The 25058-nt window shown below is 34.6% G+C and overlaps 1 protein-coding gene across 2 annotated transcripts in view; it reads left to right on the top strand.

The window, feature by feature from the left end:
• Positions 1-25058, top strand: part of CPEB4 (cytoplasmic polyadenylation element binding protein 4) — a 59634-nt gene that overhangs the window by 11579 nt on the left and 22997 nt on the right. For both annotated transcript variants that reach the window (XM_087924509.1, XM_026696392.2), the window contains exon 3: positions 4197-4278. In XM_087924509.1, coding sequence (XP_087780635.1) covers positions 4197-4278 — 82 coding nt within the window. The remainder of the gene's footprint in view (positions 1-4196; positions 4279-25058) is intronic.

Raw genomic sequence — 25058 nt, 5'->3', positions numbered from 1 at the left:
TTGTATCTATTGTGTGCTCTTGTGTTGTTATGGTTGAAGCTGAAGTATTCATTGACAGATGCATGATACTGTGTATGAAATCTTGAATGGCAGTTGGATTAGGATCATTGATACATCTTTATTACATGGACATCTAAATTTACAGTGTGATGAACTGCTACAGAAATACAGTTAGTCCTCAATTTACAACAGTTTATTTAGTGACCGTTCAAAGTTAAAACCTCACTAAAAAAGTGACATATAATGATTTTTCACCCTTAAGCCGTTGTAGCATCCCCATGGCCATCTGATTTACATTCAGATGCTTGACAACTGACTCACATTTATGACAGTTGCAGTATCCAGGAGTCATATGATTGCTTTTTGCAACCTTTTGACAGGCAAAGTCAATTGGGAAAGCAGATTCAATTAACAATAACAAATTCACTTTCACTTAACAAATTTGGCAAGAAAAGTAAAATGGAGCAAAACTAACTTAACAAATTTCTCACTTAACAACATAAATTTCGGACTCAATTGTGGTTGTAAGTTGAGGATTACCTATATTTAGACTAATCCTTTGCTTGTAAGCTTTTAGAATATCAAGATAGTGGATACCTTATTATCTATACCGTATAATATATTTTTTCTTTTATGTAAGATATTTTATTTCGCAATTATTTTATGGCTGTTTAGTATAATAAAAATTTCCAAGTTTTAATTTCAGGATATGGGCTAAATGGAAAAACCTGCTAAAATATTCATGGAAAATTCAGGATATAGAAATTATTGCAGAATTGTGTCATTAATGGGGGCTATTTCAGCTTCCCTGTATTAACAACAGAAAGTAGACTATATGTTTCCTTCAGAGAAGATGGTAGAATAAAAGCTTTTGACATGCAGAGATCAAAAGATAAGTAATGGGAATATATTCATCTGTTTTTAAATAAAAAATGGAGTAAGGATGAAATCTGCTAGTGTGAACTAATGCAACTCTACCTTCTCAGCTTCTAAGAATGCCAGTTAAGCCAGTCTGTCTGGTCAAAATTACCTATATTTTTCACAATTATCAGTTGTTAGCAAGCCTCTTGATGCCTAAGAAAATGTATATTTTAAGAATATGTAAAAAAATGGTCTGTGTGGTACCTGCTTTTTTATGTCTTTAGATGTGTTGAATTACTGTGGAGTCATTCTTGGTACATTTATTCATGGCTTTCACAGACATTGTCACAAGATATATCGAGGGGAAAAATCTGATACTGCACTGACTTGATGCCAGGCTCTCAGTAATTATGCTGACTGAATGACTAACTCAAAAAAATTTCCAGCTTTTCCTTAATGTTCTGGTTCATCCAAAATTAAACTGATTTTTTAAAACTTGTATGTGAGATTTTTATTATGTTTTTCTACAAAAGGACAAAGCAGTGACTAGAAAGTGCTGTAAGACTGAAGAGAATTGGCATCCTTGCACTGCTGCACAGTAGCATGGAGTTCTGATGCCATAGTAGATTAATATGAGTTCTTCAACAGTGCATGATATCTTAGCAAGAATAAGCTGAGTTCTTAATAAAAATAACCACCCATTAAAAAACACGTTACATTAGGTTTATCACATTGTATTTCTAGCAGAACTATTTTATAAGTTTTGGAGGAGGGATTCAACCTTGAACTAACACTTTTTAAACTGGAACATACTCATCACAATCCAGTCCTATCAATTTTGCTAAGAGAAATAAATGAACTTTTACTTATTTTCCACTTATTGATTTCTTTTTCAGTACTGGAATTTCATCCCTATATGAAATTAACTTGTTAATACACTCTCTTTAGAGTATTTAAAATGCTTTATTTAAAATGATATTTCAACTTTAAACCTACTAATAAAGTTTGATGATAGAAAAGCTTTGCTTCAACTTTAGCTTTTTATTTTACTTTTCTGTTTCCTTTCTCATTGTAGATGTTAAACATACATAGTTTTTCAATTAACTGTAATACTGAAATGAAGATAATTATTTAGTATATATAGTAAATTCATTTCCATATTTCAGTTTTCAAAGAACATACAAGATTGTTGTAGAGTTAAATTTGAGCTGCCACTCTTCATTCTTTGGAAATGAATATGGAAGATGAGCTGGCTTTGAACTTGAAATACAAAGTGGTATCTGCAACTTAATTTTGATGTCTTAGGTATAGAAGAGTTACCAGACTGAACTAGATGAGTAAATAAAAATCACATTTTGTTCATGTCCATGTTGGTACCATTTTACAGAACTGTAATATGCATAGATATTACATGAGTTGAAATCTTCAAAAGAAATTCTATAATTGTGAAGCTGACACATAGTACTCAAATGTGATAGAGCAAAGTTTATTTTGATTTTTGAAAGTCCATAGACTTCTGTTTCAGAGGTGCTTTAAGCAGTGTATTCTTTCTGAGGGACTTCTTATTCTTTCCATTTATTCATGTCCAGTTCATGGAGACTACTTGGACAAGTTACTGCAGTTTATTTGGCAAGGTTTTTCAGAAATGTTTTGCCATTACCTTCTTCCTAAGGTGGAGAGAAACAACTGGCCCAAGGTTACCTAGGTGGCATTGGACCTAAGGCAGGATTAGAACTAGAAACTTCCTAGTTTCTAGCCTGATGTCTTAACTACTACTTTGAGCTAGTTTTTATTAATAGTGCTATGCATTAATAAATATAGTGAACAAGGTAAAGCTAGAAATCAAAAAGTGGATCAATACAAGAGCTTAATATTAATTAAGAGTGTAATATTAATTTATGTTCCATTTTTCCTTCAGAAGTTTTCTTCCTATTCTCAAGTGAGAAATAAATTACAATTAGATATTTGACTGGATCAAAGCCATCTTAATTCTGCATTAATTTGAGTTTTACACAGTTGTAGGCTAGACTGAATTGTGTAAGCTTAAGTTAAAGTGGGACTTTGGAGAATTGGATAAGAGAATTATTGGATATACATGTTCCAGATTTACAGAGAAAATATGGTGATAAATTAGTCATTCCAGTGAAATATTTATGTAAATTATTACTATCCTAAATGCAGAGTAATCATGTTACCTGAAATACCAGGCAATTTGTAATACCAATATTTCTAAGAAATAGCATTTTTGTGCAATATCCTGAAATTATTGATAGTTACAATTTATAGGGTATTGTATAATACATCACCTAATTATAAAATATGTAGTAAATGTCCTGTAGTGCTATTTTACAGGATTAGTATTTATTTCAGAAATAATTCATTGGATATTAAGGGACATTTTTTTACTTACTATCCACAGATTATTTGTTGTAATATTTAAAAATGTTTTGACCTTTTAATGATTTTTACCTTGACATATTTTACTATTCTATTGATGTTATTAGGGCTTGGGAATGAATTTTAATTATATATTCCTATATTAATAATTGTGTTCACTATAATTCTTTATAAAATTATTTTCACTTAAGTTTGAAGTCCATGCCTTTCAATTAAATTGTAGAGAATCAAACTGAATACATTTAGTATACAGCACTTTCTATCTGCATTTGCATTACAGCTATATAATAGAGCAGAAAATCCTCAGAATAGCTATTTATGAATTCTGTTTGTTGACTACAGAACCATCTTTATTGAAACATAAGAATTATATCTTCTGGTATAAGTTGTCACTTGGCATCTAAAATTGTATGATTCAGCCAAGGAAGTGTTGCTCAAAAGAATCATAGAAAACAATTGTAATGTGATTTTGTATCTATTTCTCAATAGAATGAGTTTCTTTTGAATAGATACCAAATGAGGGTAAGCAAGGTTCATGTCAACAGAAGCAATGTTTAATATTCCAATATAGGGTCACTTTTTATTTCACTTGATTTGGCTTTATTGCTGGCAGACTAAATTGTAAGCTGATGAGTTTCTTGTAATATATGAATAATAATTACTTGAAACATGCAAGCTATTATGTTTTGAAATTATATTTTACTTCATTGAAATTGTGTAAGGTACTTTGAATAATTTTTGACATGGAGATGGGCCAGAGTTCTGAAGGATTGTTCAGGTATATGTATAGTTTTAGCAAATTTTGCAATATGTGGCATTTTTAGACATTTACTAAGCCATTAATAACTTTCTAGTTAATTTCTGCTTCAATTTCTTATATTTAGAAGTGATTAGTACATTGAAAAATGCTCTAAACTGTTCTTTGTGTTTATTTGTAGGATCGTACAAGAACTTTTGACATGCATTCACTGGAGAATTCATTAATCGACATAATGAGAGCTGAAAGTGATTCTCTGAAAGGTAACCTTGGATTACCATTTGGGGGGATTAAATAATTACAGTAATATAGTTGTGCATGATAGAAAGTTCTTCAATTTATAGTACAGTTAAAGCATTTACCACCCATGTGTCTTTCACCAATTCTCTCTGTCTTTCATCATAAGCAATTAAATCAAAACTACCATTGAAATAATTCCTTTTTCATGTATGTGCATGAATAGACTTATGCTTAAACCATTTGTTTCAAACAGACCCCTTTTTAACCATATACTTGCCATACAGTCACTATGCTTATTTTCTGTTGGGTGCCCAAGTGGTTCTGTCACGTTTCCTGTAGTCTCTCATCTCATTCTCACCTATCTGTTCATGCTCTCTAAACATTCAGAGGTTCTGGATGTTGGTCAGGTCATTAATTGGTATTAGTATTAAAAAAAAATGAAAGAAGTGAAAGAAATAAGACTAAAAGTGCCATGAGTGCAGGGTGAGAAAGCATGAGTCCTGCATGCAAAAGGTTTACAACACAGATTAATCTCTACAATGGAATAAACAGAAAGTGGACATAAGGAAAGAGAATATAATAGCTACTATTAAATTTCAGTGCAATAAAAGTGTGTGGAACTATACTAAGGGAAAGTATGAAAAAGCATGCTTGCTGAAATGATGAAGTGGAAGTCTAAAACAGAGCTATGAATGTGCTTAAAATAAGGGAGATACTCTATTGTATGGAGAGAGCTATCTTAAAGGGTAGGATTGAATTTAATACTATCAATGTTAGTGCCCCAAAATTATGAAGATATATTTCCTAATATAAATATTAGGAAATTATTAAGGTTATAATATTCAAATGTGAATGTGGTTTACTTACTGAATAGCTTAAAAGTTTCATCTGTATGAAATGTTTGAGGGAATATAGTTGTTGTTCCCAACAAAAAAGGATAAATAACAAAATAAAATTTAAAAAAAAACCTTACAGAGGATTACTTTGTTAAGAGTGCCTAAGAAGTTGCTTGGTAGAACTTTGATTGGAAGGATACAAGAAGTGACTAACAAATCACAATTTGAGAGGTATTACATCTTATGCTGGTTGGAACTATACAATCCAGATATTTGCTTTTCAGCAGTTATTGAGAAAGGAATGATGGTGAGAAAACATGCATTTTGTATAGAGAAAGCAAGTGTGGTGAATAGATTTGAATAAGCGGATGTCTTGTGAGAATGTAGGGTTGAAGGTTGATCACTGATAAGAATGATATATAGTGGAACCTAACCCTAACCCTAACCCTAAGCTTAGCTTAATATGTGGTGTGCTGCAAGGAATAAACATTTGTCAAAAGAAGTAAAGAAAATGAACATTGAGTATTTCAGGAGAAATTTAAAAGAAAGTTGAGTGCAGCAGAGGAACTGCAAAAGGAACATAAAAGTAAGTTAAATGTAGTAGAAATGCAGTACTTTAGCAGCATATGTGGTAAATCCAAAGTAAAAGGGCCAGGGATGAATTTATGATGAATGACTGAGGATTAAATCCAAAAAGAAATTGCCAGTACAAAAGTAGTCTGTTGAGATTGTTTGAATAAAATGATTGAAGATCAAGTTGAAAGAATGGTTGAATAGGTGGAGGAGAAGAAGGAGGAGGAGGAGAAGAGGAGGAGGAAGAGGAGGAGGAGGAAGAAGAAGAAGAAGAAGAAGAAGAAGAAGAAGAAGAAGAAGAAGAAGAAGAAGAAGAAGAAGAAGAAGAAGAAGAAGAAGAAGAAGAAGAAGAAGAAGAAGAAGACTGAGAAAGTCATGCTTTGATGCAGTTAGAACATAGGACATAGAAGCATAAGACTGGAAGGGACCTCAAAGGTCTTTTAGTTCAATCCCCTGCTCAAGACAGGAGTCCTTATATTATCCCAGACAAATGATTGTCCAATATTTTCTTGAAAACCTCCAACAATGGAGCACCTACAACTCCAGGAGGCAAGCTGTTCCTTTGGTTAATTAATTAAGAAGGATACAGTGTGTGGTTCTTTCTTAACTGAAATAAGATTAAAACACACAGAGATACACTTTGCACTGCAGACCAATTTTAAAAACCGTACTGTACTTTCCAAATTTGCATTTTTTTTGTTTATTTGTCAAATTTATATGGCCACCATCACAAAAGAAGGGACTTTGTGGGGTATGCAACCATTGAGCAGAGGTTTCCAAACATGGCAAAATTCTGGGAGTGGAAGTCCACCAGTCTTAAAGTTGCTACGTTTTGACATCTGTGCCATTGAGTATTGTGGATTGTGAACTTAATGAGGTGGGGCAAAATAGGTTTTTTTTAAAAAAGTAAATAAGGCTCCCTATATGAAGGGAGGGATCAATCAAGGATTTTGAAGCAGGGCCATAAAGAGACAGGAGTGCCCAAAGCAGCTGAAGAAATCATGGGGAATGTGCATTATTAAATGCTCAGCTTTCTCAGGCAGATCAGGACACCAGTAAGTACCACATTCATGCCAGTTTATTTTTGTGTCAGCTTGAGGGATGGACAAAGAGTCACATAGCCTTTTGTAGGTGGGAGTCCATGTAAAAAAGACAGGAAGAATTGTGTAAAAGAAGGGGAAATTATATACAGTTGATATATGGGAGTTAAATTATCCTGAGTTGCATGATACTTGATCCTTTATTATATATGTGGGAGTTGATATGATCCTTAAGAAAAAGAGAGGAAGGAATTTTGAAGAGTACAAAACAATGTTTGGAGAGGTGTATGGATGTGTGGGAGCAAAGATACTTTGCTAGGACAGAAAGATATGGAGTCATTGTATACTGTATAGTGAATGATGTTTATGTTAACCAGATTTAGCTATGTTTCCTCTTTCTTATCTCATATATTTTAAGTTCTTTTCTGCACTTTGCATAATACTGCTAATCTCAAAGGGACTAATGGGAGAAAGATATGTAATTTTAAAGCAATTGCTTCTTCCTTTTATTTGATAGTTTGTTCTTATTGCAGTTTTGTTTTCTTCCATTTACCTCAAAAGGAAATAACCATATGCCCATTTTATCATTATCTTAAAAAAAGGTCTCTTGAAAGCCCTTCTGGAATGTATCATATTAAGCTGTGATGCCTTTGCCATTCATGGTCTGTATTCTGATAATTCAGGGAGAAAGACCTTTCATTTACCTTAGTCTGACTGATTACTTGGTGAACTTTGATTCTGTTAGAATATGGAGGAGTCTAAACTCATTTGTCCTGAATTTAGATTTTTTTCCTATTTACTGCAGGTGCTGCTCTCATCATCCTTAATTTGCAGAAAAGTATTGTTCATAGTAATTAATTTGGCAAACAAGTTTTAATTACAACAAAACCAGAGTTTAATCCATATATTTATACTGATATAAAACTAAGGTAGAGATTCTATATAGCAGCGAAACAAGAAAAAGGCAGGTGGTGGTGGTGGGGGACCATGGCTAGTTAAAGCTGGAATTTTAGGAAGGTTATCAATGGAAAGAGAAAGGAATACAAAATACTTTATTTTTCATTTTCACAAACTGGCTATAATAACTTGTGGCAAGCAAAGTAAAAAAAAAACACAGTAATAAAAAAGCAACTATATTTAAATACTATAGCCACATTCAGGTAGTATATTCATGCATTGGCCCCACACAAGCAGCGACGTGCATATATTCCTGAATGGACAGAAATCTTGGAAAGGAAAAGATCCCGAGATCAAGGAAGAGGGTTTAGGTGAAATTGAAAATATCAACTTTTACCTACTGCTCTCTAGAGTGAAAATGAAGGCAAGCCAAGCTGTTGTTACTGTGGGCGATAAGAAGCAAGTGAGGCTGGGAGGTGGTTTACTGCTGATATTTTCCATTCTGGTACTGAGAAAAGAAGAAGAAGCCACAGTGGCTTCCCTAAGGCATATTTATGTGGGGAAGGTAAATAACAGAGGTTGTTTTCACTAGTCAGAAGGGATCTAGCTTGTAGATCTATTTGGTCATGCTTTTTGTGTTAGGTGTTTCAAGTAAGAGCTGAAGAAAACCAGAATTTCTCTTCCCATAAACAAGTTAATGGCTGAGGTAATTGCTGTAAAGGATCTTAACCATACAGGTATGTTAGGTGTTCAGTTTGAACTGTTTGAGCTGTGCTTTTGCTATTTGGCCATTGGAAACTTATGGTTTTGAAAAAAGTATCCCAAATAGATATAGGGTATTTATTAACTAATTAGATTAGGGCAAACAGAAATATAAATACTGTTCCCCCCATATGATAATGTATTTATGATTATGCCCTCTTTAAAGTAATACAAGTGAACTAAATTGAGAGCTTTATTGTTTGTGAATTTTAAAAAGATCATAATCTAAACTTCAAAAACATTCTAAATCTCATAAGACAGAATTGGCATAGCAAATAAAGAGTTAGCAGCTGTTGAGCACCTTGTTAGGTATTATATTCACAATATTCTTCATGGTTGACATATGTTGGCCATCAAAAATTCTGAAGTTAACCTACAAATAAATATTGATGGATTGTGGTGAGAACAGAGAAGCATGACCATCTTTCTTAATTTATTTTAGCTTTCTTATAATAGCTATTATTTTTAAGGATATAAAAAGGATGGAACAGCATTAAGAGCTAAACAGCAACTAAATACATAGACATAAACAATGACTGAATGGATTTAGATGTCCAGAGCGCTCCCACCTCTCACTTTATTTTGCCTCATTTCAGAGAGGCTGAGGCGATGTACAGAGAAATGGTTTGTGATTCCTTTTCTTGCACAAAGACAGATAAATGTTAAAAAAAAAGAGTTAAAAGCATGCTTACATTAATGTTGGCTCCTGATGACCTTGTGAGTACAACCATGCAACTTTCTTGGCAACAGTGCATACTTTTTTCTTTTCTTTTGAGATATCTCAAAATAAAAAAAAATAAAAAAAAATCACAACAGAATACCCTATGCCTCCAAACTTGAAATTTAAGGCTTAGATATCTTAGAACCAGGCCACCTTTGGTCTGACCTAAGCGTAGTACATAAAATTATCCATTACAATGTCCTATCCGTCAGTGACTACTTCAGCTTCAACCTAAACAATACACGAGCACACAATAGATACAAACTCAGAGTAAACCACACAAAACTCAATTGCAGGAAATACGACTTCAGCAACATAGGGGCCAATGCCTGGAATACTCTACCTGACTCTGTGGTTTCTTCCACTAACCCCAAACACTTTAACCTCAGTCTGTCTACTGTTGACCTCACCCCATTCCTAAGAGGTCTGTAAAGGGCGTGCATAAGCGCACCAATGTGCCTACCGTCCCTGTCTTAATGTTTCCTTTTATTCGTATCTACTTCATGTATTAACAATCATGTTCATACTTACATATATTATCAAATGCATGCTTGACAAAATAAATAAATAAAATCATGATACTTCCTGATAGTCTTCTTTCACAACCTTTCTAATCCTTCTTAGTACATGAAACCGTCCAGGCAGATTGATATATGTTTGTCTATGCCTGAAATAGAGCCTACCTTTGTGTATTCAGCAAAGCCTGGAATGATTTATGTAAGCCATTGAATCTTTGGAACATGTTGAAGACCATGAGGAGGGAACCTGGTCTCTGACAGTTTGTTTACACAAAAGTTGTCTCAGGAGGCTATCTGGCCTCTAGGAATTTCAGAAATAAATTTCAACTCTTAAGCAAGAATATATTGAAGATATTAATATTAAGCAATTAGCTTAAGACTGAAACCATTATCATATAGCTAATACTTTGATGTAAATTGCAGTGTTTTTCTTTCATCTTACACTGCAGTTTGGATGAGAAGATAAATAACAATATGCATGGAACACTGACATCCTAAATGGCAGTTAATACTGCTAGATTTTTTTCCTTTTTATTTCCCACACCTTCAGCTTTCTAAATAATAGTAGCATATTGGTAATTTTAATCATAATATATAAACGTTACTATACTGAAACCTGCATTAAAATTCAGGTAGTTTGTGACTTATGACCACAATTGAGCCCAAATTTTCCATTGCTAAGTGAGACATTTGTTAAGTGAGTTTTACTTCATTTTACAACATTTCTTGCCACAGTTGTTAAATGAAACACTGTGGTGGTTAGTAATAGCAATAGCATTTAGATTTATCCATAATGCTTTACAGCCCTCTCTAAGCGGTTTACAGACTCAGCATATTGCCCCCAACAATCTGGGTTCTCATTTGACCCACCTCAGAAGGATGGAAGGCTGAGTCAACCTTGAGCCATTCAGAATCGAACTCCTGGATTGAGCAGTGAATTAGCCCTGCAGTGCTGCATTCTAACCATTGTGCCACCACGGCTCCTCTAATCCGATTGTTAAGTGACTCTTGCTTACCCATTGATTTTGCTTGTTAGAAGTGTGTAAAAGGGATTACATAGAACACTGCAACCAGCATAAATATGAGCCTGTTGTCAAGCATCCAAATTTTGATCATGTGACCATAGGGATGCTGCAACAATTGTGATTGTGAAAAATGGTAATAAGCCACATTTTTCAGTGCTGCTGTAACTTCAAATGGTCACTAAACAAATGGTTGTAAACAGAGGACGATCTGTAATACAGTGTAACAAGATGCATAACATTACAATAAAAGGGAGAAAAGAAATAAAATTAACACACGGCTTGTTCTAATATGATTATTCTTACACACAGTCCCACTTATTTGATGGTGTTACTAGCAGTTTTGTCCTGTGGACATATTTGGTTCCCAAAATTAAGGAAACCATATTTTTTTCTCTCTATTTTAGATGAAAGGTAGAAGAAATCCTCAAGGGGAATAATTTCCAATGGCAAATAATCTTTACTGTTTCAGGGTTTATTAGATTCCTGCAGACTGGAAGTGAATGATGGTAGTGGTAGTGGTATAATAATGACCTAGAAAATGCCTCTAAAATATTTGTTACTTTCTGTTGACTTTATTGATTAATGTTGTGATCAGTATGGTTGCTACCTGTCAGCTGTATGTGAAGAATTAATGGGAACAGATGAACATATTCTGGTTCTTACCCTAAGGACTATATGAATTATGGAATAGTGTTGAATTTTTGCATATTGTTCTAGCCCTGGCTTTAAAGATTGTACATTTTGGGAATTGTTCCTAGTCTGTAATCATGACAATCCTCCTAGCCTGTAATCATGGTAACACAATGGTAATAACCCAGACTTGAAGAATGGAAAAAATAAAATTGAGGGCTTGACAGGATCTCTTTTTAATCAGAAGTGATAGACAGGCGCTATGAGTTTTTATGGTTGATTTTCTTATACTGTATTTTAAAAAGTCTGCATGTTCTACTTTTTCTGTTTGAGCTAGTTTTTTCAAATATAGAAATATATTCAGTGGATTAATCAAAGGTTGGAGAAAACAGGAAAAAAATACTAATGGAATGGCTAAGAATGCAGCTGAAACTCTTGGGAATAAATGCTCCCATAAACCAAATAAAAAACTCATTAGTGAAGTATGCAGAAGAAAGAGCTCAATCTAGCCTGTATTTTATGGTAGCTTTTAAAAAGCAACAAGGCCTTCAGGTTTAATACACATATGATGTAAGACCAAGTATTTTTAGTATCATAAATGCAGAATGCCAGAAACTGTTTACCTTGCTAGACACATTTCAGTTGAATAATCTACAGTAGATAGATTGTATGAACAATTTTAAATATTCTGAGTATTGTTAGTGAGACAGTTTCTTGGGTTTTTTTCCTTTTATATTATGTGGTCTATTTTGTTAAATACTGTTGTTTTAAAATAGCTGTCCACCAACCCTTGCCAATTGTCATAATTTTATTTTTGTTTACCATCTTTCTGACTACTGTCTCATGTTTGTCTTGAGCAGCTGTCATTTTCAGTACGGGTATTTATATCTATAAGAGTGCAGCATCTTCCTCTAGAAACTTGATTGCATTTCCTTTATGAGATATTTGATGTTCAAAGATTGAACCTGACAGGGAGAGATCTGCTTTACCTCCTCCAAATTCAGCTTATTTGGCATGACAATTTGAACATTATGATCATGAAAAACCACCCCTGGTTTTTTCTTTCTGTGGAACAAAGTTCTTTGTATAATGACTTTGAATTATTTGCTTGAATGGAACGTAAGGAAAAAATAAATTAATTTGAAGGAGATATGATAGAGTAAAAAATTTAAGAGTAAAAAATTTAAGAAGAAATATCAAGGGAAACATAATATAATATGAAAGATAGATCATTAGTTTCTACCGATAATTTATCTTGCCTATACCATCCTAAGTTTCCCTTGAAGGCCAGAATTGAATCCTCCAGAAAACCTTCAGATAAGACAGTATACATGCTACGTTTCCCCTTTCCGACTGATGTTAGGTGCTACAGAGCTTTGGAACATGACACTACCTCCCTAATCATTCTTGTTAACAATACGATTCTATGCCATGTTTATGTAAAGTTACCTAAGCTAATAGCCAGACCCGTATCGTGTGTAGTGAATTGATATTTCCACTGATTTGCACAATCCAACTCAAGTATCCTTTACTGCATTTGGGATTAAGCTTTCAACTTTAGAAATCTTAATATTGACAAGCAGGAGGTAATGGTATATGGGAATGACCTTGGGAGACAGAAGAAAGACCGCAGCCTAGGCATCAGCGCTGAGGCATCAATCATATAAGAGGTAGTTCAGGCCTCAGGTGGGGGGAAAGCATGGGAAGCATTTCATAATGGACCCACCCTAGTTTTGAGGAAGTTAAAAAGAGATCAGAGGAGAAATGCTTACAATCTTGCAAGATTCTGTTAATGTAACCTTACAGTAAAGATAATGCTGATGTGAGAGGTTGGGCTTTTTGTCTGAACTACCTTGAAGGGCTAAACACAACCAAAATTAAAGTTATAATGCAAATTGTCTCTAAAATGACAACATATCCAGATTAATGCTGTCAAATAACAGAATATCAACATTTCCTTTTAGATTAAATGAAATATATACCTGGTGGTTGCTTTGTCTTTTTTTTGTGTGGAATAGAACATTTATAGGGTAGCAAAGATCATAATTATTTTAAAGGTGGATTATTAGACAGCTGGGGTAGCCTTGGTAAAAATATTATCCATGGCATATTTAACTATTAAGGTAAGTAATGTATATATGAGAACCAGAGAAAATCAGAAGACTGTGAGTTCTAGGCCTGCCTTAGGCATGAAAGCCAGCTTGGTGATTTTTGGCCAGTCACTCCCTCAGTCTATCTTACCTTACAGGTTATTGTTGGGAGGAAAATACTGTAGTAGGAGAAAGGAGCACTAGGTATATTTGCTGCCTTTTGATGATACATTAAATGTCATGGTATCTCCTTTGAAGCATCTGGCATATTGAGATGCCAGTGCTTGGTTTCTTCAGAACCTCTCTTTGCTACATAGAGAAGATCTTCTTTGATCTAATGAAGTTTGTGAGAATTCCCTGGGTATCTTGGGCTTCCCAACTTTTGTGTTTGAAGCTGTAAAATGCTGACTAGAAGGTTAGCTGGATGATATCAAGTGCTATGTATAAATAAAGCTTGCTATGTATATAGTAAGCCGTAGCACCTTATGCCACTTCCTGTATGACTACCTATTGATGTAGATTCTTTTTTATTTATACTTTATTAAATTTTTAAAAGAAAATTAGGAAAGAAAAATAGTGAAGGGCAAAGGATAAAGGGGAAAATGGGGAAAAGAAAATAAAGAGTGATGATTGACTGACTTTCAACAAATGCAAATATAAAATAGATTATTAACCTGTTGATCAGAAGCCTACCGTAATAGTATTGTGTGATTTCTACTACTTGAGATGGTATAATTTGTCAAACTAATTAGAATATTGATGATAGATATCCAATTGTTTGAAATAAAAAAAATCTTGAATACCTGCACTGCTCTTGAATTTATTATTTTAAAGATATTTTGCACTTTAGAAAATGAGATACATCAAGACATTGAGCAATACATTGAGCATTTGAAATAGCTTAAAGTCCAATTTTGGCACCAGTAAAAGTGATAATTACCAGTTTTGAACGTTTTCTAAAAGTTGAAGATCCCAGTTGCAGTTGAAATACCAATTGCTCTTATTGTGTCAAAATCTTTGTTTTATAAATGTTACCTCATTCTGAATTAACCTGCAGAAGAGCAGTGTAGTGGTGACATGCTCTAAATAAGTTGTGAAATTTAAAGACGGATAGCACAGGGTCTTGAAACTAGGTTTGCAAAGGGATCTTGGATGAGTATATATTTTCAAGAGCTTCGGAGACTAAAGAAATAGCCTGATAGGAAAATGGACATCTTGATTTTATTTGTTAGAAATTGAGATGTTGTACCTTTTTCTCAAAGGCAATCTTAGTTCATTATTATAACAGTATAATGAATAGATTAACCTAGCCTAGCCTAGAACATTTTTATTGTCCCAGTGTGATTGAACACACAAGGAAATTGTGTTTCCAAATTTTTGCACAAATATCACAATTGTGCAATTATGCACAAATTTGTACATTGTGCATAATTGAGCAAATGAAACTATCTTGGTTGATATTTGGAATTTTAAAGCATTAACATTTAAATACTGTAAAATTAATATATATGCTGTATTGAATATGGAGTTGTAATTTGTTTTTTTAAAAAACTAAGCATACCTTGGGCTTTGTCATTGAAGAAAATATAATAAAGTGAAAGTTTATAGTAGAAACCTTTGCCATTATAGTAAACAAAAAAATGATATTCTTGATCTTGACTTAGCAACAGGACAATAGCAACAGCAGCAGCATTAGTTTTGGACACCAAAAATGCTTTTCAGTTGTTTGTTTTAGACATGTGGTGCTATGTTCTGAACCAGTAGTAAAAGTAATACAATATATATGGCACTATATAGTGCCAGTTTTTTTAATTATTGAATGATTTAAGATTTTTATATTGAAGGCCAGGGAAATAATATTGTAGAGTTGGAAGACAATGAAGAGTTAGGACAATGAATCCAACTTGTGGAACAGATAACTAAAATTATTTTTGCGGCCACTTACTGGCTTTCTGGATTTTTGCAGTTTAGATCTGGTAAATTTCTGCACTGGTAATTATTTAAAACTAAGCAATTATTACATTTATTATTCCCCCTTTCCAGATTACTCTATACACTATATGAGGGCAAATTACTTCTGTCTAATATTGAAGTAGGGTATTAAACTTGAAGCAAAGTACTAATTTGTTTCGCTCATGTGAAAGGAACTTAATCCTCACAGTACTGATCATTCTAGTGCAAATTTTGGAAGAGCAGGTTTTCACTGAAAAACCAGCCAAAATGTGTAGTTAAATGAGTTCAGATAAGTAGCAGATTATTTGAATGGAGTAAAATTCTTCTCTAGAAATCTCCTATATAATTTGTCCATTATTAAATATATATCTGCTGTTGATGAATTATAGTAAAGCAAAGCTCTGCAAGATGGTTTTTCATGAGAATATATTTTATGGAATTAGAATTTTTGCTAAAATTGTTAAAAGCTGTTTTCATGAAACACTATTTAGAAAATATTGGACATAATTGCTAACATGCAAGTATGTTACTGAGACAAACATCTTTTTCCTGAAATATCTATAGTGAAATTTGAAGACTTTCTTTTTACTGCACCTCTTGTAAGCAGTTGAAAAGGTAATCATTCAATCATCTACCAGAGGGGCTTCCCCCCCACCCTTAGATGTGGTGGGATATAATCTGGTTTAATTATAAAAATACAAATATTCACTTTTGTTATGTAAAATGAACAGGTGACTCTTCTGTAGTAGCTTTTAACTTGTCAAGTATTCTTCTTGGAAATGCCAGTTCTCATTGTTAGGATGGATCAGTTTTTCCAGTTAATGTCAATGTTGATGTGTTCAGTCATAGATCTGTTCCATTTCATTTTTTTAAAATGGTAATTTCAAAATTTGTTTTTGAATTGTACCTAGTGATTTTACAGGGAAATGCTTCCTGAAAATGTTGACATTTGAAGGATATCCATGTTCTATATTGGTATGGGAGGTTTGAATTAGACCTATTTAGGCATCCCATATCAATAGTATATTTGGATAATTTATTTCTATTTGTGCTTACCATGATGACAACAAATCCAATTGCTGGCCATTCTGAAACATGACTGTTTTATTTGTATTTCTATCTTCAAGAATTGTAGCAAAGCTGAACAATCAATTTAGGAAAGCAACAATGGCCCTTTTGCTTGACTTTAGTCTAGTTGGACCGAAGAACTCTTTCACAAAAAATAAGTTTTTCAGTAGTTATTTTTGATAATTTGAAAGTCTTTGTTTTCTTATCTGTAACCTGAGTTTTCTTTAAATTAATGTATGAATTGGAAGATAGTTTGGGAGAAAGTTCATTTCTCTTTTTAAATTAAACTGATAAGCTGTTAACAAATATACTTTTTAAAAAGAATATTCTTTGATATTTGGGTGTTCAGAGTTGGAAAACCAAAAATGGGAATGTTAATGTAAACTCACCTATTCCTTCTAAAGCTAAATGTCAGCTCTAGAAATCCTGGGTTTATTGGCATTCCAAAGTTATAAATACCCTTAAGGCCCTGATTAAAAAAATGTTTCATTTGTTTTGAAATAGGAATGAAGTAAACTAAACCAGATTCATGTATGAAATCACGGTATAAGCCGATTATTGTTACAAATGTATATTGAACATAAATTTGAATTTGCAGATAGTCTGTTGTTAAGGTACCAGGCTAGAAACTAGGAGATAGTGAGATCTAGTTCCATTTTAGGTATCAAAGCTGCCTTAGTGACTTTGGGTCACAGGTGGTATTCAGTAGGTTCTCCAGCATGGAGAATCCACAGATGGGTTGACACACATCATTCTGCCTGGAGACTGAGTCCATAATCTTTGCCACCCTTGTCAACTGTCATTTTTCCCAGTTCACGACTCAGTTTTGCCTAAGAGGTTGTGGCAAACATTGGCTCCTCAGTCTCCAGTCAGAAGCGTGGATTCTTCAATTTGTCATTTGTGCTGGCAAGTTAGCTCTCGCAGCACTTTTAAAATGCTGCAGAGACTTTTTTACCTCCTTTCTTTTTCCTTTTGTCAGCTTTTATAGCCATTACCCATAGCTTCCTCCCTCTATTCTCTGCCTCCTGAGTCTCAACTGATTGGCTGGGTCTTCTTTTGTTTCCCTGCATAGGAGAACAGAGCTGGAAAGCAGGTTAGTAGGGTGGGGAGGGAATGGGGATTTTGCAGTAACCTTCCCCTGCCACGCCCACCAAGCCATGTCCACCAAGCCACACCACGGCCACAAAGCCACGCCCACGGAAATGGTAGTAAACATTTTTGAATTCCACCACTGCTTTTGGTCAATCACTCTCTCTCAGCCCATGACATCACACTTAGCCAACAAGCTTGTCAGTCAATTTCTGTTACAATCAATGGATCAACACTTGATTAATAAAGAAGGAAACAGGAAAATGCTAGGAAGAAGAAAAAAACCTAATTAGAGAAGGAATTGGATTCAGTTATTAAAATATCAAATCTTCTAAAAGAATTTATGAACAGGTTCTAATTCGATACAAAAGAATTAAATAAAATAATTTATTAAAAAGTTAAAATAACAAATATAATTACCATACTCACTACAGCAACTAGTAATATTGTTGGTCAAGTATTTTGCTACATGCTAAATTTTTGGTGAAAGCAGTCTGTACTAGACTGTACTGCATTTGAGCTTAGTGGAATGATAATTCCACAGATTAGGTACCACACTGGCTAAATTCTGGCACAAATACAAGTCAAAATTAATTTTTAAACATCATTTAAAATTATCATTTTCTCACCATGAATGAAACCCTTAACATTTCCTAACATCTGTTCTTAGCATTGCCACTAGGGGAGTGAGTATTATCCATCATGTCAGGTATAAACAGAAAGGAATTATCTTTTTCCATTCACAGAAGGAGAGGAACAATTGCTTCCTTCTTCCTTGTTCATACTTCCTGCACAAGAAAAAAGACAAGGGTATCATTAGTCTTTTGAGGAGGGGCTTCTGCTAGGCCTCCATAAGTCAAATATGGAATTCTTAGTCTGCAGTCCAAAGCTTTCCTAATGTTCATAACAAATGTGTTGATGTAGATTTTTCTGTATCTCTAATTGTGACATATTTTCATCTTATTTCTTAATTCCTTATTCCATACTGTAGAAACAGTAGTAGTTAATTTCTATTCATTTCTCTCAAAGTAATAACAGGGTAATGTTTGAATAATTAGAATGACATAATCGTCTATAGGGGAGGTAAAAATGGGCCAGACAGCAGACATGGTGTTACATTGCAAGCTCCATCCCTTTTGTGCTTGTTATAATGTGTGTGCATACAAAAGTGTCGAGACTTGTACTGTGATGCCATGTCTACCATCCTGCCTGCTTTGACATACATAGTGTAAGCATCAATGATTAATATAATTTGGGTCTATGTTGTCTTATCAGTAAAGAAGTTTGAAGAAATATTCTACTTGAAATGAAAATGAAAATACTGTGGACATAATATATTTAGATTTCAGCAAGGTATTCAATAAAGTAGACCACAACCTACTTCTTAGTAAGCTAGAAAAAGGTGGAATAGATAGCACCACCACTAGATGGATTCGCAACTGGCTGGCAAACCGTACTCAACAAGTAGTCCTTAATGGGTCTAAGTCTACATGGAGGGAAGTAAGCAGTGGGGTGCCACAACGTTCCATCTTAGGCCCAGTACTCTTCAATATCTTCATTAACGACTTAGATGAGGGAATAGAAGGAGAACTTACCAAATTTGTAGATGATACTAAGCTGGCAGGAATAGCTAACACCCAAGAAGATAGGCTCAAGATCCAGATGGATCTTGACAGACTAGAACATTGGGCCATATCTAATAAAATGAAATTCAATATAGAGAAAAGTAAAGTCCTACACTTGGGCAAGAAAAACCAAAAGTACCCATATAGACTGGGTGAAACCAGGCTCAATAGCAGTAACTGTGAGAGGGATCTTGGAATCTTAGTGGACAACCAGCTAAATATGAGCCAGCAGTGTGCAGCATCCACCAAAAAAGCTAATGCAATCCTAAATTGTATTAACAGAGGGATACAGTCAAGATCAAGGGAAGTACTAATACCACTCTATAAAGCCATAGTAAGACCACACCTAGAGTACTGCATCCAGTTTTGTTCACCACATTATAAAAAAGATGTTGAGACTCTAGAAAAAGTACAGAGAAGAGCAACCAGGATGATTAGGGGACTAGAGACTAAAGCATACAATGAACGGTTGCAGGAACTGGGCTTGGCTAGTCTAGTGAAGAGAAGGACCAAGAGAGACATGATAGCGGTCTTCCAATATTTGAGGGGCTGCCACAGGGAGGAAGGGGTCAAGCTATTTCCCAAAGCACCTGAAGGCCAGACAAGGAATAATGGATGGAAATTGAACAAGGAGAGATTTAACCTGGAAACAAGGAGAAACTTTCTGACAGTGAGAACAATCAACCAATGGAACAGCTTGCCCTCGGAAGTTGTGGGAGACCATCAGTTGAGACTTTCAAGAAGAGATTGGACTGCCATTTGTAAGAAATGGTGTAGGGTCTCCCGCTTGGGTGGGGGATTGGACTAGATGAGCTACAAGGCCCCTTCCAACTCTGATTATCTGTAACTTATCTGTAAAATGAATGTAGCAATATATTTCATTTAAAAATAGCCCTGATATTGCACAATGACTGTTTCTCTTGTGCCAGAATGACTTCTGGGCTTGCTTCACATATACCAATATACTAGTAGGAGAGAAGAAATGTAAATGATTAGTGTATATGAAATTGGTTGTTAAAATTGCTCATATATTTAACTAGTGTTAGTTTTAAATTTTACCAATTGCCCTCATCTATGTATTTTCCTTAGCAACCTAAATGTAGGGCCAAGTTATTTTATATGAAGAAAATTACAGTAATAAGAAAACAGTATTCAGTTAAATTCAGTAATCCATTCATAGCATTCAATAAGAATATTTGAAGCTGAATTGCAGAAACTGATTACCTGAGAACCACATACAAACCCATGTATTGATCAAAGAAACTGAGGTTTTTGGAGCATCTGTTGATTAAGTTGATATGCATGCAACAATCTAATGAGAGAAGGATTCAAAATGCACAATTATAGCAACATGTAATATGAGCAGTAAATTTGACTCCAATATATACTGTGTGCTCAAGAATGAGACCCCAAGAAAGAAAGAAAGGAAGGAAGGAAGGAAGGAAGGAAGGAAGGAAGGAAGGAAGGAAAGAAAGAAAGAAAGAAAGAAAGAAAGAAAGAAAGAAAGAAAGAATAAGAAAAATTATAAGTTTGATCAAGTCAAGACGTTGAATATGCCTGTGAAATTTAGATATTAAGCTTGCAAACATTTTCTTTAAAAAAACATAATCTTTATTTCTTATGATTATATTAAATATCATTGATACTTTCAGAAGAGATTAGACAGAAATATATTAGCCATTTTAAGAGGGATTCTGTAAAAGCATAATCGGCTTAGTGCAGTGGTTAAGACACCAGGCTAGAAAACAGGTGATTGTGAGTTCTAGGCCTGCCTTATGCATGAGGCTAACTGGATAACCTTGGACCACTCATTCTCTCTCAGCCCTAGGAAGCAGGCAACAACACAGCAGCTGTCCCGTCCCTCAAAAGCATAGGAAAAGTTCTTAGAGATCTTCAGACCAAGAAATCCTTCATTATTTCAGATTTTTTTCTAAAAAACTTCCTCCCATTAGTTTTTGTTTTACTCTTGGATGCTGAGATGCTATGGAGAATAAATCTACATCTTTTTTTCCTATGACAGCTCTTCACATGTGGGAAGACTGCTACCGTATTACAGTGTGTCTCCCCTTAGGCTTCTTTGGTTTAGGATAAATATAGCCAATTCTTTTAATCTTTCTGTATAGGAGTTAGTCTCCAAGAGCCTCATCGTCGTTATTGCAATTATCTGCCCTCTTTCTGGTTAATCTGCATACTTTTTGTACTGTGGCTGGAGTTTGAGAATTGGACATAATATTCTGCCCAGTGCAGCATTGAATGGGTGCTGTTATTTCTTGTGGTCTCCATACTATTCATCTACTGTTCAAGATTGCTTTGGCTCTTTTTGCAGCTGCACATATTACTGGTTCTTGCTTAATTTGTTGTCTACCAGTGTACCAACCACTTTCTCACAATATTACTGCTCAGCCAGCTGCTATCTATTTTATATATATATGCATCAAAGGCCTTACAGAACTCTTAAGGATGCTACATCTGCAATATTCCTTTGAGCCATTGGTCTAATCACTTTTACCCTTCTTCTCCCAAAAAATAATTTCTGACATGACCTATTTTTAACAAACTGATGCTGGCTTCTGGTAATCATATTTGTTTCTAAGGGGTTGCAAAGTGCTGCTTGATGGTCTTTTCTAGGATTGTCCCAAATGTTCCCCATTAAACAGATTTTTCTGTTTCCTGTGTGGATTTTTCTTCCCTTTACAAAGATTGGAGTAAGGTTAGCTCTTCTGGCACTTTCCCACGCCCATTCTAGAAGTCCTCAAAGATAGCAGTCAGTGGTTTTGAGATCCCATTCATCAATTCCTTTGATATCCTGGCATGCAAAGTTCAGAAAAAGTCATAATGATCCACAAAAGTGCAAATATAACTCTGTTGATGCAGCTTGATTTTGTCACACTGGCATCTTCATGCTGCAGCATCTTCATGCTACAGTATCTTCTGCTGCAACCAGGCTGGGATGGAGCATGGGGGGGGATCTACAGTGGAAAAGGGATACAACACAGTTTCGAAGAGTTCTGCTCAGGGGTGGGATACTACCAGTTCGCACCTATTCGCTAGAACAGGTTGTTAACATTCTAAGCAGTTTGGAGAACCGGTTGTTAGGAGAAATTACTGGCCTAATCCTGTAAGAAAGGCAGGAAGGAAACATTCTGGTGTTGCTTACAGAAACTGCCTCTCCATTAACTCTTATTCCATTCTTGGCAGGACTAGACTTCCTGTCTCAGGAACTTCTCTGGAGTATTTTTCCCTCCTTTGCTGGTACTTTGCTTGTGTGGAGTGACCATTCAAAGTTACAATGGCACTGAAAAAAGTGACTTATGACCATTTTTCACACTTATGACCACCCAGTCACATGACCACCAAGCCATGCCCAACAACTAAGCCACGCCCACAGAACCGTTCGTTAAAAAAATTGAATCCCACCCATGTTTCTGCTTGTATTTACATATCATAGCTTTGGTTCTAAGTCACTGCATTCTTAGAGTATAATCATATGCATGCTTATCTAGGAGAGTGATGAATCTTCTTTTTAAGTAGATGTACATGAATTTTCTGTTATTATACTGTCAAAGAGTAGTGGATGAAAATACGTATTATGGGACACAATTTCCAACCTATTTTGCAATTTAAAAAATTGTTAGTATTCCAGCTAAAAAAAGGGCCAAATGTCTTTCCTAGATCTATCTCTAGAGAACTGAGGAAAAACAGAAATAAATTTTAAGATGCTCTTTTTAAAAAGTTACAGAATTGTAATAAAATCAGCATTCTTGGTTCATTTAACTAAATGAAGACGCATGGTATTTATGAAATATCACATGCTGGAAAAGATACAGTTATTTTACTCCTGAAAATTGGTATAAAAGCTCTGGTATAAAGGATAATTTTGCACCAATGGAGGAAATTGATATATTTGCTAGTAATACAAACAGCACTGAGTGGGAATTAAAGCCTATTTCCATAATTGGCTTACAACACATGGATTTTAATTTGTGATATTTCCTGGAGATCTAAAAGATGAAACAAATGATTTGATAAGAAATAAAAATAATATAAAGTTAATGATAAGCTGGGTAGACTTTTTTAAAAAAAAAACATAGCTCTTAAATGAAAACACAATTAAAAAGTACACAATTCTTTTAGGGAGCATTTCATGTTGTTCTTCCAAAAGTATGAAAATTGCCTGTCTGATCACATCATGGCTCAATAAAGCCAAAGTGATAAAGAAACTAGTTGAAAATTGGTATGGGGAATGGGAAAAGATTGCAAAATGGAAATTCTGAGAGAAATAAAAGGCAGGTATGAAATTTATGTTACATAGTGATCAGTTCACAGAGCACATGGCCTGTTGAAACGAAATAGTAGAAGTTTGTCTATTGGAAAGTTCTGGGAAGGAATAGATCTGCTCAGGATCATGGATGGGGGCAGCTGTAGTACCACAATCTTCTTAGTTTTGTTGCAACACTGACAGGGCGTTGCCAGGTCTTTGATTCCTCAGCCTATCCTCCCCTCCCTGTGTTGACAGAGCTTGGCTGAAGATTGGATTGCAAAAGTGGCAGAGAATACTGGGAAGCAGACCAACTTTACAGGAGAAACAGTTTTACTAAAGAGTGACACTGAATCATAATAACAAGCTGCACCAATGAGGGATTTGAAAAACCCCTGTTCCCCATCTGAGCTATAACACTCCCCGCAGGTGAAAGAAAACAATTCTCTGACAGGCCTGTTAAAAGTTTTGCAAGTGATCTTGTGGCCTCTACCTCACAAGTCTTCCCTAAAGACTAATTAAGGGCTTGTGCAAGACAGATAGAAGATAGAAGCAGCAAAATACATAAAACTAAGGTGCCCAATTAAATTAAACTATTTATTTGTTACCTTTCTCTTCAGCTTTATCTGATAAAGAAAATTTCTTGCTTGAGGTAATCAAAATATTATTGACTAATTGGCATTTGGTTTTGTTGCAGGCTGAGCACCTTCCAAAGAAAAATTTAAATCTGTGAAACCTTTATTAATCGGAACATAATTCTAATAGTTATCAAAATGGTGCCCTAAAAAAGTTGTGATACTAACAGGAAGGTTGCATTTGTGTGGAACATTTAAAGAACTGGTGTGTTTAGTAAAATGCTTCAGCTATTTTACATTAGGAGCCTCCCTATTGATTTGCATTCATTGCTTCTCCGTGTGCTTTATGAGAGCCTTATCAATATCTGCTCACAAGTTCAATTTCCATGTATAGAAAGATGGAACATGATTAAAACAGAAACAGTTTTCTCTCGAAAAAATGATGTCTATTATATTAAACAAATCCTTTTGGTGACTTCTTTTTTGCATTGAAAAAAGAATTCCTTATTTATAATTATTATATGTATGTAATTTTCTTCTTGCGTTCTATTTCTGGCAATAAAAACAATTGGATTGGTGTGTGTGCATGTGTGTGTGTGTGTGAGTGAAAAGAATGGATTTTATAGCTGTTATTTAAAGTTGAAGCAAATACTTCATTATTTGGGGCCTCAGTCTGGTGCCAAAGTACTTGCAAGATTTTCTATCCCACCCAAATTTTTACATTTTTAAAAATATTCTTTGATTCCCCTCCCCCATTTTTTTTTAAAAAATAGATAGCTGTCATGATTCAAAGCAAAATAAAAGCCTCCAGACTCATAGTTACTTTTCAAGAATACTTTTGAGCTGCAGATAGGCTCCATCTATTTAGCTATATTAGAAAATAAAAGGAATGGATGGCAGCAGCGTAGAGCTAGTTTAGAAAATGGAAGAAAAGTGTACGAAGAGACGATAGTGGTGCAGGTGAAGGTGGCAGAACATTTAGGTCAATGCTGGCGTGATAACTGGAAATCTTCTCTGTGGTAGCCATTTTGCTAAGCTACCGAAAGCAGTCATTCTGCAAGAGCATTCACAACATGTTTTCAAATTTTCAAATGTGTGCTCTAGCCAAGGCAAAATTGGAATCCTTCCTATTTCTTAAGACAG

This window comes from Pseudonaja textilis, chromosome 2 (assembly GCF_049901715.1).
Source record: "Pseudonaja textilis isolate UNSWEBS1 chromosome 2, rPseTex1.2, whole genome shotgun sequence".
NCBI lineage: Eukaryota > Metazoa > Chordata > Lepidosauria > Squamata > Elapidae > Pseudonaja > Pseudonaja textilis.
The sequence above is the reverse complement of the archived record's forward strand: the minus strand, read 5'-3'. Positions and strand labels throughout refer to the sequence as shown.